The sequence below is a fragment of the Macaca fascicularis genome, chromosome 9 (assembly GCF_037993035.2).
Source record: "Macaca fascicularis isolate 582-1 chromosome 9, T2T-MFA8v1.1".
Classification (NCBI taxonomy): Eukaryota; Metazoa; Chordata; class Mammalia; order Primates; family Cercopithecidae; genus Macaca; species Macaca fascicularis.
The window spans coordinates 119,914,725-119,928,101 of NC_088383.1; the positions used below are offsets into that span (position 1 = coordinate 119,914,725).

The window sequence follows — 13,377 nt, forward strand, 5'->3', positions numbered from 1 at the left end:
GCCTCAGCCTCCAGAGTAGCTGGGATTACAGGGACCTGCCACCACACCTGGCTAGTTTTTTTGTCTTTTTTAGTAGAGATGGTGTTTCACCATATTGGCCAGGCTGGTCTTCAACTCCTGATCTCAGGTGATCCACCTGCCTCAGCTTCCCAAAGTGCTAGGATTACAGGTGTGAGCCACTGTACCCGGCCAGTCTGTTTCTTTTTATTGTTGAGGAGTATTGCATTGCAGATATGGATACATCACATTATTTATTCATCTGTCGACAAATATTTGGGTTGTTTTCAGATCGGGGCTTTTACAGATTGTACTTGTTACTAGTCTTCAGTTAGCTTTGAGACTCATTATCTCATTGGTCCCCCAAGGAAGAGTATGGGATGAGGTTCTGCATTTGACAGGTGAGGAACCTGAAGTTCAGAGACTTACCCAAGATGACATTAGCAAATGCAGGTTAGAACTCAGGATTTCTCAGCCTGGGCAACATAGGGAGACCCCGTCTCTACAAAAAATAAAATAAAATAAAAACTAGCCAGGAGTGGTGGTGCACATCTGCAGTCCCAGCTACTCGGGAGACTGAGGTAGGAGGATTGCTTGAGCCTGGGAGGAGATCCAGGGTGCAGTGAGCCATTATTGTGCCACTGCACTCCAGCCTGGGCAGCAGAGTTAGACCCTGTCTCAAGAAAAGGAAAAGAAAAAAAAAAAAGAACTCAGGATTTCTGATCTCAGATCACTCTGTTCTCTGGGTTCTTCCAGTTCAGGCAGCAGCACAGTGTAGGAAAGGCAGTTTTTGCGCAGAAACTACGAACACAGTGTGTGGAATCTGATTCCCTGAGTTTAAATCCCTTGTCTACTACTTACTGGCTGGATGACAAAGAGCAACTGATTTAACCTCTCTGCTTGGATTTCTTCATCTGTGAATCAGCCATAGTAATAGGAGCCTACTATGCAGAGTTATTTTGAGGATTAAATGAACAAATACTGGTAAGGTCTGAGTGGCTTCTAGTGGGAGGTACTTAATAAGGGTTGTCTATTATTATTATTCACTCAAGAAATATTTAAGACCTATTATGGCTCCTCTCACTGGGGCTGCATAACCCTTTACCCTCCAGGGCTGGTCACTACTGGCATGGAGACTTCTAGGGAGGTGAGAGACAATTTTTTGGCTTTGTCCCTGTGGAAAGCATAGCATTGAAATAAGGGATGTCAAGGACTGGGCTTCCAGTTGGGAGGAAAGGGAGGCCAGTCCCGTTGCTCAGGACCCGTTGCTCAGTCCCGTTGCTCAGGGTGGGCATGGCTGGGGGAGTACACTGCACTTGAAATCCAGGCCAGCTCTGCATGACCCTGGCCAGTGCGAGCCTGCCAAGGCCTGCTCTCAGTAGAAACAAACAGCTTTGCCTGCAAAGTGCAAGTTCCCTCCTCTATCCATCCCAGCTTTACTAGGATGACAGAGTTATAATTACCCGTGCCATGAGCTATTATTAGAAGCCAAATGGAGCTTTCATGATCCTAGTAGAGGCTGAAAAATGGAGGATTGAGTGGCTCCAGAACACATCAGGGCCGGGGCAGTGTGTCCTGATGCTGCCTCTTCACGTCCCCCTCACATTCCAGAAGTGTCCTGAGTTGTGCAGTGGGATTTGTGGTGTCTGCAGCAACCCCGTTATTCTGGTCCAAGTTAGCAGCTGTTGGGATTTCTCCCAACCCAGGCTTCTCTTCTCTGCCTGGTGGCTGCCTGGTACTGCCCGAACCTGCGGAGCCGGGGCCAGGGAAGAAAGTTGCCACCAAACTGTGGAGCCGGGTTCCCCAGGTGGCCTTGGGGAGAGGTTGGGGTTCAGATGAGAAGGCCAACATTTAGGCACTTATTAACAGCTTCTGTGATGAAATATTTAACACGTGTCTCCAAACCAGTATTATCTGAGCACCAGGCAAAATGATAGGTGCTTCCCCTAAACATCACTTGTAGCATTATTATTCCTATTTCGCAGATGAGGAAACTAATCTCAGAGAGGGTAAAGAGTGTGCCTGAGGTCACACAGCATAAGTAAGAGTTGGGTTTGACTCTACATTCTATTTTCTCTTCATGACACTGTGGCTTCCAAGGGTTTTTTGTTTGTTTGTTTGTTTGTTTGACAGTAGAAGTCTTTGTTCAGGTGCAATCTCTCCCAGAACTTACAGAGGATAACTCCAGCTATACTGCCAGGGGCTTTGGCTCCAGCTCAATCCCTGCTTCAGGGTCTGTGGTAGCTCCTAGGGCAGCTGTACCCCTTCTGGGGGTCCCTCCGACAGGGACTCAGAGGACTCAACAGAGGGCTTAATAAAAATCCCAGGGCTTCTTTCTTGGTACCACCCAGCTGGCTCAGAGGCTGGGACGGGACTGAGAGTGTGGCTCCGATCAAAGCCCTCCTTTTATCCCCGCTGCCCCTCTCCTGTGTTGTGGGGGTCTCGGCTCCCTGCAGAGCAGCAGCAAACGGAAAACTATTTTGTAACAACAGAGGAAGGAGGCAGACCTTGCTGAATGCGCCTCTGCCAGCACCAACAGCCAGGAACCAGGACCTGTTTGCGAGGTGGAGGGGAGAACTGGCCCCCACAGCCCAAGCTGGGGCCACTTTTCCATCCTTTGCACAGAGGAAGGGAAGGACACTCAACCTCCTTCCGGGCACCTGGGCCTGAGTGAGGCCCCCTCGCTTCTGGGGGCCACTGCTGAGGGCATGGCGTGTAGCCTGCGACGTGGCAGTTAGAGAAAGCCAGGCTGAGGAGGACACCTCAGGCCCCGGACTGCAGCCTCACTGTCAGTCTGGGCAGGCCTCCTGGGCTCCCTCCTTCCCTCCCATCTCCCTCCCTCAGAGCTGCCCTTCACACTGATAAGTGGCTATTTTGAAATGGAAAAAAAGTTCTAGTGACAAGTGTAGGCTGCTTGCCTCTGACAGGGTCTCCTAAGCACTTAGCTCAGTGTCCTGGGAGGTGGGAGGAGGAAAGTGAAGCCACCCAAGCAGCTGGGCTTGCAGTCAGCCACGCTGTGCCTTGGAGCGGTTGTCATAAGTGGAGACCTTTCCTGTCCCCACCCCTGCAAGAAATTGCTGTTCCCCTGCCTCTGCCGTTCCCAGGCCCCTTCCCCCCTTCTACCCAGGATGGCCGGACCTGAAACCATTGCCCAGCCCCAGAAAAGAGAGGCTTGCCCCCAAACCTGCAGGTGGGATTGGGTGTTCCAAGCATTACCCCTCTTTCTTAGTTCCCTGATGGGTCCTGCTTCTCCCGGTCCTCACACCCTGCCCTTTGGCTGGCACTGCACAGTCAGGGGCCTGGTAAACAGTACATGTGTTCCTACCTCCATTCTCAGGTGAGGAAACTGAGTCCCAGGAGCAGTTTGGCTAACTCTCCCCAGGTCACATGGGTTCTTAGCATCTGACCTCAACCCTCTTAGAGCTGGGCTCTTTCCACTCCGCTGATTGACTGTGTCTTCAAGAGGAGAACTGTGACCTGCAGAACACCTTCGTGGAGGCTGGAGCAGCCACCATCCCTTCAAGGATGAATCCCCTGGCTGTGACATTGTCACCCCTCTGTGGTGGTGGTGCCATTTTTTTCCTTTGCTTGGAATCAAAAGGCCTCCCAGAATTCTGGGACCTATATTTAATAAATCACAAATGAAATGCTAATTGATGGTTCAGATGTAAAGACTGGAGGAAGTGGGAAAGTGTTAATGATATACAATTGCATGAAAAAAAAAGGACAGAGAATTGTAATTAGGGTATGACTAAAACGGTCCCACAAAAAGAGGCCTACATATAGGTTAATCATGTGGAGGAAAATATTTGGATTGGAGTGACTCTGGGTGATTTTTTCCTTCTGTTTATTTACTTTTTTTCTGTAAAGAACATAATTCTAAAATAAACAAACAAAAATGAGAGAATTCTTCGAGAGTCCTGGTCACAGCAGCTGCAGAGAGAGGTACAGTGTGGAGAATGAAATCCAACAAGTGAAATATCAGAAATATCAGAAATCACCTTCATTGTTCTTGGAAGGAGGCTGATAGTAGGAGAACAGGCCAGTGGCAGGCCGTGGAATGGCTAAGTGCTTACGACACTGCCAAGTCCATCCCTTATATTCACAACCACCTGTGAATGGAGTGGGTGTGAGTCTCTTTGTGACTGTTCTGCAAATGAGGAAACTGAGGCTTGGCGAAGCTTGTTAACAGCCAAGGTCAACAGCAAGTGTTGGGTGGAGCTCGTGGCTCCCATTTCTACCTGATGGCTGCCAGGACACAGGGGCCTGCCTCCCACGCCATCCTAACCCTGTCTGTCTATCCCCCATCCTTCCCCAGGGGTGGAGTTCGTGGTTCCCAGGACTGGCTTTTATTGCAAGCTGTGTGGGCTGTTCTACACGAGTGAGGAGACAGCAAAGATGAGCCACTGCCGCAGTGCTGTCCACTACAGGAACTTACAGGTAACCATCCACCCTCCTTGCCCAGCAGGCCAGGGGCTCCCCAGTCTCCATAACCCGGCCAGGTGTCTGGGGTCCTCGGCCTTGCTTGCCCCTGAGTCTAGCTCCCACCTGCAAGGCCTACTCCAGGCCACAGGTTACTTACCATTCCCCAAGCACACAAAGCTGTTTCCTGCTTCTGTGTCTGTCTCCTTCCACTACCCGGAGAACTCCTGATCTTCCCATAGACTTGATTCCATCAGGCTGCTCTCCACATGGTGGCTACCTCCCATGTTGCTCCTAGCACATGTCTCTACTTTAGTACTTAAAACATCCTGTTTGGATTGGCTTTGGCAATATCCGCCTCTCCCTCTATACTGTGAGTAACTCAAGTTAGGCCAGTGTTCCTCCGGCCTGTGACTGGGGCTGACCCCTTCCCACAAGACTCGAATGTTCCAGTTTTTCTCTGTTTCTGTTCCCCTATGCAGGTATCCCTGCTTCCTAGAATAAAAAACCACTGCTTTGTTCTTTTTAGCTGTTCATCCATACAGCAAATACTTACCACAGGCATGCTAGGTACCAGACACTATTCTAGGGACTGGGGATACTGTAACAACAACAGTAAAGTGGACAAAATCCCTGTTCTCATGGAGTTTTCATCCTAATGTAGGTGACAAGCAATAAATAAAATAAATGGTGTAGTATGTTAAAAGACGACATATAAAAGATACTGTATACACCGTATTTCACCCAGTCTAAGGTGCCATCATTTGTAAGGCACCATTATTTTTTCATACCAACTAGAAAAAAAAATGTTGCAAATCAAGTGATGAGACTCCACCAACTGTAAAATGCATTTTTATTTCAGAGATATTAATGTGTATTAATATTAATATTAAGGTGTATCTCAAGACACCTGCTGTTTTTACTACAAGGAATCACACTAGTTATTTGAACCACAAGGCTTTGACTCAAGGAGTCCTCACAGTGGCTGTGCCCAAGTCCCAGGCTAGGCATTACTATTATCATTAAATTGTTTAAAAGTGACTGATCTAGCCATTCTTAACCAGGGACATGATCCAGACTCATCTGAACAGTATTTCTTTTTTTTTTTTTTTTTTTTTTTTTTTGAGACGGAGTCTCGCTGTGTCTCCCAGGCTGGAGTGCAGTGGCGTGATCTTGGCTCACTGCAAGCTCCGCCTCCCAGGTTCACGCCATTCTCCCGCCTCAGCCTCCCAAGTAGCTGAGACTACAGGCGCCCGCCACCACGCCCGGCTAGTTTTTTGTATTTTTAGTAGAGACAGGGTTTCACCATGTTAGCCAGGATGGTTTCAATCTCCTGACCTCGTGATCCACCCGCCTCGGCCTCCCAAAGTGCTAGGATTACAGGCTTGAGCCACCGCGCCCGGCCCTGAACAGTATTTCTAAAATACAGGTACTAAGTTAGATATTTAGTAAAATTTGGGGGTGGAAGGCAGGTTGCAGGGAGATGTAATTTAAGAAAGTTCTCCAAAAGATTCAAATGTGCATGCCTAGTTAAAACAACAACAACAACAACAACAACAAAAAAAAACACAACAACAAAAACTGAGATATGGGCCAACTTTCTTGTTTAATGATTGAGAAAATTGAGGCCCAGAGAAGCTATGTAATTTGTCCAAGGCCACGCAGATAGTGAGTTACTGGGCCTAGGATCAAATCGCCTGATTCAGAATCACTTTCGTCTTTTCACTCTACTATACTAGTCTTGGAAACTGAGACCCAGAATGTCATGGCCTGGGTCACCATCTGCAGAGGACTCTCATAGGCTATGCCCAAACTCAGGTCATTTAAGCCTTTTGATTTCCCTCTGGAGAGCAGCTGCTCTGTGACTGAGGCAGCCACAGGGCCTGTGGCCCAGGGCTAGGCCTCTCCAGGGGCAAGGCAAGAAAGGCCTGACTTGGCCAGATCAGGAGGGTCAGACTGGGTCCCACAAAGCCAGCTGAGGGAAGTCATCTAGCTTGAAGACATAATCATCCCTTTTCCCGACAAGATGAAACCTACACAATGGCAAGGATGGAAGGGGTCTTGGAAATCATCTGGTCCTGATTTTCCCAAACCTTCGTCTTTGTACCAGCTGGCATCTTTTTGAAATACAGCTTTCTGGGCCAGGCACAGTGGCTCACGCCTGTAATCCCAGCACTTTGGGAGGCCGAGGTGGGTGAATCACGAGGTCAGGAGTTCGAGACCAGCCTGACCAACATTGTGAAACCCCGTCTCTACTAAAAATACAAAAATTAGCTGGGCGTGGTGGCGCATGCCTGTAATCCAAGCTACCCAGGAGGCTGAGGCAGAAGAATCACTTGAACCTGGGAGGTGGAGCTTGCAGTAAGCTGAGATTGCGCCACCGCACTCCAACCTGGGCAACAGAGCGAGACTCTGTCTCAAAAAAAAAAAAAAAAAAAAAAAAAGAAAGAAATGCAGCTTCCTGGATCTCACCCTACACTTGTTTTCTCTAGGGCTGGGCCTGAGAGTCTGTATTGTAGACCATCCTTATGTCAGGCTCTGCTATGTTGGCGTGAGAACCTTTTCTCTCATCCAGCATTTGCAGTGGTATTGTGCAGCCCTTCAGGGGGCCACACAGTTCAAGGTCACCTTGGAAGTTAGGAAGAGTTCAGACTTGCCAGGGCCTCTAATTCTAATTCATGTATGTTTCCCAGGGCAGTGGACTGCACTGTGTTCTGAGCCTCTGGGCCACGCCCCCAGGCAGATTCCCCTGCCCACAGCAGGCCAGAGCCATTCTTGTGGCCTTGGGGTGCCTTGGGGTAGACACTGGCTAAGCCCCTCGTGCCAGCCAGCAGCAGTGCAGCTTTACCTGGTGCACCGGCTGGGGAGCTGGGAGTTTCCAACCACAGGCTTCCCAGGTAGGATTTCTGTCAGTGGCTTTGACAGAATGCCTCTGTCCACACAGTCTCCCCGACCTCAAGCAGCAGGTGATGACTGACACTTGAATCAGGCAACTTTTAAACTTAACACAACTGAGAGGCCTTGAGTTGAGGACCAGAGATTGCTCCTAAAGGCAGGAAGCAGGTTGAAGGAGCCTCTGTTCTCTCTGAGCAGCCTGTGCTGTGCCCCACGGCTGGTCACGGCTCTGCAAGAACCCACCCAGAGTGATTCAGAACAACAGGTGGAGCCAGCGCTCGATAGGAAAACTAGATACCTGCTTGGCTCCAGGCCCTGGAGCGGAATGTGTCCATGTACTGGACGCTCATTCACTTGCCTTCCTCAGCACATGGTTTACCCTCCCTGAGCCAAGGCAGAGGAGAACCCAGGCCCTCCATCAGCAGCTTTGCCTGCTGCCATCCACCGTTTGCTCTTCTCCCAGTCAGGCTGCACCCATTTCTGGAAGCCAACTGCAGTCTCTTCTATGGAGAGAGCAGGCAGACCTGGTCATCTCACACACACCCTGTCATCTGACCCTCAAACCATCCCAGAAGGGAGGGTGAGGACAACTGTTCCTCCCATTTAGCAGATTAGTAGTCTGAGGCTGGGAGAAGAGGAGTGGATTTCTCCAACTCATATGGCTGGTGCTGTGCTAATAAGAAAAGCCCACATGACTGAGTGTTTATTCTGTGTCAAACGCTGTGCTGAACGCCTTGTGTTGCCTCTCTTCAACTTCACAGCAACCTTATGCGGTAGTTACTGTTATTCCCCTCCCTTCACAGATGTCAGAGATATTTGATAACTTGCCTGCTGAGGGCTAGGATTTGAACCCAGGTCATCTGACTTCAAAGTGCACACACTTAACCACCGTACTGGTCTGCACCCTTCGGTCTCCTAATCCAGTGCCCTTTGCCTTTTCCTTGCTGCCCTGTCAGAGAACCCCAGCTGGGGCCTCAAACCTGTCCTAGTGTCCTGCCTCACTGTGTTGACTCCAGATAGCCCAAGAAAGGCCCGACCTGGCTCACAGTGTTGGGCCGAGGCCAGTCATAGCAGTGAGTGTTCTGGGGTCATGCAGAGGCAGCCCTCAGCGATGGAACAGACAGGCCCATTTTCAAATCCGCCAAAAGACCTCCAAGGCTCCCCACCCACTAGCCTGCCCTGACAGGAAACAGGTTGTTAAGAGTCTCAAATGTCAGGCCGTGGTGCTGTTTTGCACAGCTGCCATAGGCCAGCGCTCATTTACCCTGCCTTCCAGCTTCCCTCCCTCTGCCTTTTAGGCATAGATATGTTGCCTAGAGCTTGGGTTGTTTCTGGAAAACAGAGTTGTTTTGGGAGTTAAATGAGCTTATTTAAGTCAAGAAGTTAGAACAGCACTTCACACTAGATAAGGGCTTTGGAAGTGTTTGCTATTATAGCTCTACTTTCTACTCTCTTTCTCTTTCTTTCTTGTTTCTTTTTTTTTTTTTTAGACAGAGTTTCGCTCTAGTTACCCAGGCTGGAGTGCAATGGCGTGATCTCGGTTCACAGCAACCTCTGCTTCCCAGGTTCAAGCGATTCTCCTGCCTCAGCCTCCTGAGTAGCTGGGATTACAGGCATGCACCACCACACCCAGCTAATTTTTTGTATTTTTAGTAGAGATGGGGTTTCTCCATGTTGGTCAGGCTGGTCTCAACTCCCGACCTCAGGTGATCCACCCGCCTCGGCCTCCCAAAGCGCTGGGATTACAGGTGTGAGACACCCACACCCAGCCTGTACTTTCTACTTTTTCTACAGGAGACATGTATTACTTGTAACCTAACATAATGAGGTACTTAGCATAAGTTCTGTAGCCTAGGGGGATCTATGAACCAGGAAGAGGGTAAACCCCACAGCTGGGCACGGATGCCAGGAGAGGGATGATCGAGGCATGTCCCCTCCTCTCCTCTCCTTCTAGGTCCCTACTAATGTGTCCCTTCCTCCACTTCCCCTCTTCTTTCCACAGAAATATTTGTCCCAGCTGGCCGAGGAGGGCCTCAAGGAGACGGAGGGGGCAGGTAGCCCGAGGCCGGAGGACAGTGGAATCGTGCCACGCTTCGAAAGGAAAAAGCTCTGATGCTTCTGCTTCTACTGCTGCTGCAAGGTTGGAAAGGAGAGCTTGCCGAAGGAAGCGGGGCCTTCCTGATTCTGGGGACAGGACTAAAGCCTGAGAGGAAGGGAAACCAAGCAGGGCACATTGCTTGCGTTTGCTCCCAGAGACTCAGGGAAATCCCCATGAAATGTCTCCAGGAGCCAAGTCACCCAGGTGTGTCCAGCCCACTGAGGGTCACCAACTCTCTCCCTGTTGACTCTTGTTTCTCTCAAACCATCTTTCAATTCGTTTTTCTCTCTTTTCCTCTTGTTCTCTCTCTCCCTCTCTCCTTATGTGCCAAGAATCATTTCCTTTTCACAAAACCCAACTTCTCAGGGATTTTCACAGTGTTTAAATTCTTGATAGGATCTAATACGTCAGGCCTGGCTGAGTCACGCAAGGAAAAGGTTTAATGGAAACTCCTGGGTCAGGCAAACCCCTGCAGTGAGTCTACAGCAGTATCTCTGTCTGGTGTCCCGTGTATCCCCTGCGTTGGGGAGCCGAGTCGGGTCTGCAGTCCCGGTGAGGGGACATCACGGACAATCTGTTGGCAGAGCTGGGAGGGACTTCATTAACCTCTTCCTCCAGCTGGGCCACCCTTTTGAAAAGCCCCTGTTTTTAATAACTCTTTCATCCTGTCAGTTCTTCTAGAAGTCTGCCAGACCTATGCCTTAAAGTAAAATAAAATGAATTTTAGAGAAGATGAAAAGAGCCCTTCATTGTGGAAGCTCTGATAAGTTTCCTCCAAACTTACTTCCCTCCTCTTGATTTCAGGAGATGTCAGGGTTTGTTCTATTCTGGACAATGAATTTGGTACAAATTCACTATAATTAAAAATAAAAACAGAAGCATCTTCCTCCAGCTAAAGCAGCAGTTGGCGTGGGTTTAGGTGGAATGCTGGCCTTTCTGCAATGTGTAGCATTGGCTTGAGACACAGTTCCAGGCTGTGGAAAACAGAGTTGTTTGGGGGGTTCAATGAGCTTATTTAAGTCAAGGAAACATCATCTGTCCTTCACTCAGCCGTGGTGCCTGCACTCTGGGGTACAACCTCCTCTCAATGGGATGGTTTTTAAATGGCCCCCCAGTTGGGGGAGAAGCTAAGGAAAGAGAAGGCTGCAGAGCCAAAGAGTGGCATTGAAGTTTGCTGGGTGTCTGTAGGTGGACCCTTTCCAGCTGGGCAGATAGTTGAGGGCTCCTTGGGTTTGACTGCCTGTGCAGACTTTGATGCCAAAATGTTATGAAAAGTCCTGATTCCCACTGCTCTTTCTGGTACTGGAGGGTGGGTACCTTCAGGCTGTGGGGTCTGTAGTCTGATATTCCATTGAAAGGGTATGGGATAAGGTGCTGGGGGAAATGAGGCTCGGCCACAGCCATAGAGAGGCCCTCGGGCAGGTAAGAAGGGGGGCGTGGAGCTGTTTTCCTGAGCTGAGATACTCTCCTGAAAGCACCCTTCATAGCTTAGCCCAGGAAAAATAAAACAAGGAAGACAGGTCACTCTCCCCTAGGCAGTTCCTGTTGTTTCATTCCTGACCTTGGGCAGGCAGACTGAGAAGGGACTGTGTAGGGTTTTGTTTTGTTTTGTTTTCATTTTCCTTTTTATGGCATGTGAGATCATACTGCACATTCTGTCCTCTGTACTAATAGAGGAAGGGCAGAGAGATTAGTTCAAGGCTGACATTTTATATCAGGTAACTGAGGCACACAAAGGGAACAAATGAAGAACATAAAATGATCAGTGTAAACCTGAAAGCATGCAGTCATTGGCAAGGGACGTACTCCTGGGAGCTGGTGAGAGAGAACAGTTAAGGCAAGCACCGGGTGAAAGCGGACCAGCTCGAACAGGTGTGATGCGGAGAGGTTGGAAGAAGCAAGAAACCTGAACTCATCATCATCATCAGACTATTAAATAAAATTTATAGGAGGCTGTTGGTTTGAACTGAGCTCCTGCACTAGGCCCAACAGACCAAAACAAAAGGGAGTCACTCATGTTAAAGTTCTGTCTTCCAAGAAATCAGGAGAGAGAGAGAGAGAGAATAGCCAAATCCCCAAACAGGCCAGTTTTAACCAGCATGATGAAGAAGTGTCCTTAGTTCTAACCTTTATAAGGAAAGCAACTTTGAGATGACCAGTCTGGTTTTTGTTCTTTGTGTCTGCTTTCCTCAGCCCTTTTCTGTCTATAAAGCCAACCTCCTCCGCTCAGCTCCTGGGAACACTCATTCTATTTTATAGAATGACGTGTTGCCCAATTCTAGAATCAAAAATAAAAGCCAGCTAAAATCTTTAAAGTAAATTTGTTGTAATTTTATCTTTTGAGAAGACCATATGGGGGCTGCTGAAAAGTTGGTATCTCAAATAAAGCCTGAAGATCGTGGCTCAGCCCAGATTGTTCCCCTGGAACTCCACAGGTTTGAACCTGGCATTCTGGACACCAGCTCTGCCTCCTCCATTTCTCAGAAAACCTTTGATCTTGTGTGTCTTTCTTGCCACTGAAGGGAATTCTGGGGGCAGTTCTTTGGCCTTCTTGCTGAACTTTGCTGGAAATAGCATACAATTTTTATCAGAGGCTAGAACTGTACATTATCAGAGAGACTGGACACTTTATCCCCTAGCAAAGTGGGAGCAGACTTCACCAGCTCATTCTGCTCCACCCCTGCCTTCCCCCACCCCCCATCCCCAGCAGCATTTCCGGAAATCCAGATGGTCGTGTAGTGTTATGGCTCCCATGTGATAGACTGGCCTTCATATTGGAAAGCTAGGGAGGGCCCCTGGGAGGGAAAGAGATAAGGCACTATCTGCATTCAATCAGAACCTTCAGTTTAAAATCATCTAAGAGTCTATACTTGTGTACATATGTATTTATTTTTATTTATTTTTATACAATTCCATTGGCATGGTCCTTCACCGACCCTATGATTTGCACTTTTTATTCCTACGTGTGCCATACACAATGCAGTATTAAAGGCAACCAGGAAAATATTGATTTGTTTTTTAAAGCTTTTTTTCAGTGTTTTGTCAGCCATTTCAAAGTGTCTCCCAGAAAAGGATGCTGAAGAGCAATTGCTACCTTGAGCAACAGATTCATATTTACCCCAGGTTAATATAACAAAAGGCCTGTATAATTTTCTTTTCATTGTTAACACCCAAAATAGCATCTATCTAGACAGTATCCCCAAAGAATTTGGAAAATTTGATGGTGTGAGCAGCAGCCATTAGTATCGGGGTTTCCCATTCTTGGACAGTCCAAGGCTGTGACCTGTTAGATAATTAGATTATACTTGAACTGGACCAGAGTTTGTTTTTTGAATTTATGAGAAAAACAAAAACACTAAATTAATTTAAGTTTGAACTTGTAAAGTATTGAAATTTGTTGAGTGTCCTATAAATTGTCACGACTTTTCCTGATCTGTATAACTGACTGCAAAGTGTTTGTTTTTACAAAAGAGAAAAGATTTTTAATAAAGAGAATTTGAAAGCTGTGAGTGAGTGACTCTGTGTCATGCAGGGGTCCCTGGCATTTGGCTGGGGAAGGCTCACCAAGCAGAAAGGCTGACATTTGGTCCCTTTGAATTATGAATTATTTTCAAGGGTTGAACAGAAAGGACAAAACAGGTTTTCTTAGGGCTCCAGTTAGGCTACCAGATAGAAACAGAGATTCTCAGGGGTGATCCTTGGAGAATGAGTCTGACTAGGTGGGGGCTGCTGTCCTTTTGGAGGCTCAGATATGAACATTTCTTGGCCTCTTATAAACTCCTAGCTTTGCTACCCAGTGTCCCGCACCAGGGTTAGGCCATTTCTGGCAGTTCCATCCCCTGTGAAGATGAATATCTGGTGGTCAGTGCTGCAGTGGAAATAGCAGGCCCAAGCAGAGGCCTGGCCCTGCCCCTGTTAGCCCATGACTTCCTAAGGCCCGCTTCCTTGGGTGTAAAAGAAGATAA

The 13,377-nt window shown here is 48.2% G+C and overlaps 1 protein-coding gene across 4 annotated transcripts in view; it reads left to right on the forward strand.

Moving 5' to 3' along the window:
* RBM20 (RNA binding motif protein 20) overlaps positions 1-12,918 on the forward strand; it is a 196,653-nt gene extending 183,735 nt beyond the window's left edge. For all 4 annotated transcript variants that reach the window (XM_065521408.2, XM_045361513.3, XM_045361514.3 and 1 more), the window contains exons 13-14: positions 4,316-4,437; positions 9,317-12,918. In XM_065521408.2, the coding sequence (XP_065377480.1) occupies positions 4,316-4,437; positions 9,317-9,427 (233 nt within the window). In that variant the 3' untranslated portion in view covers positions 9,428-12,918. The remainder of the gene's footprint in view (positions 1-4,315; positions 4,438-9,316) is intronic.
* Positions 12,919-13,377: the final 459 nt, after the last annotated feature.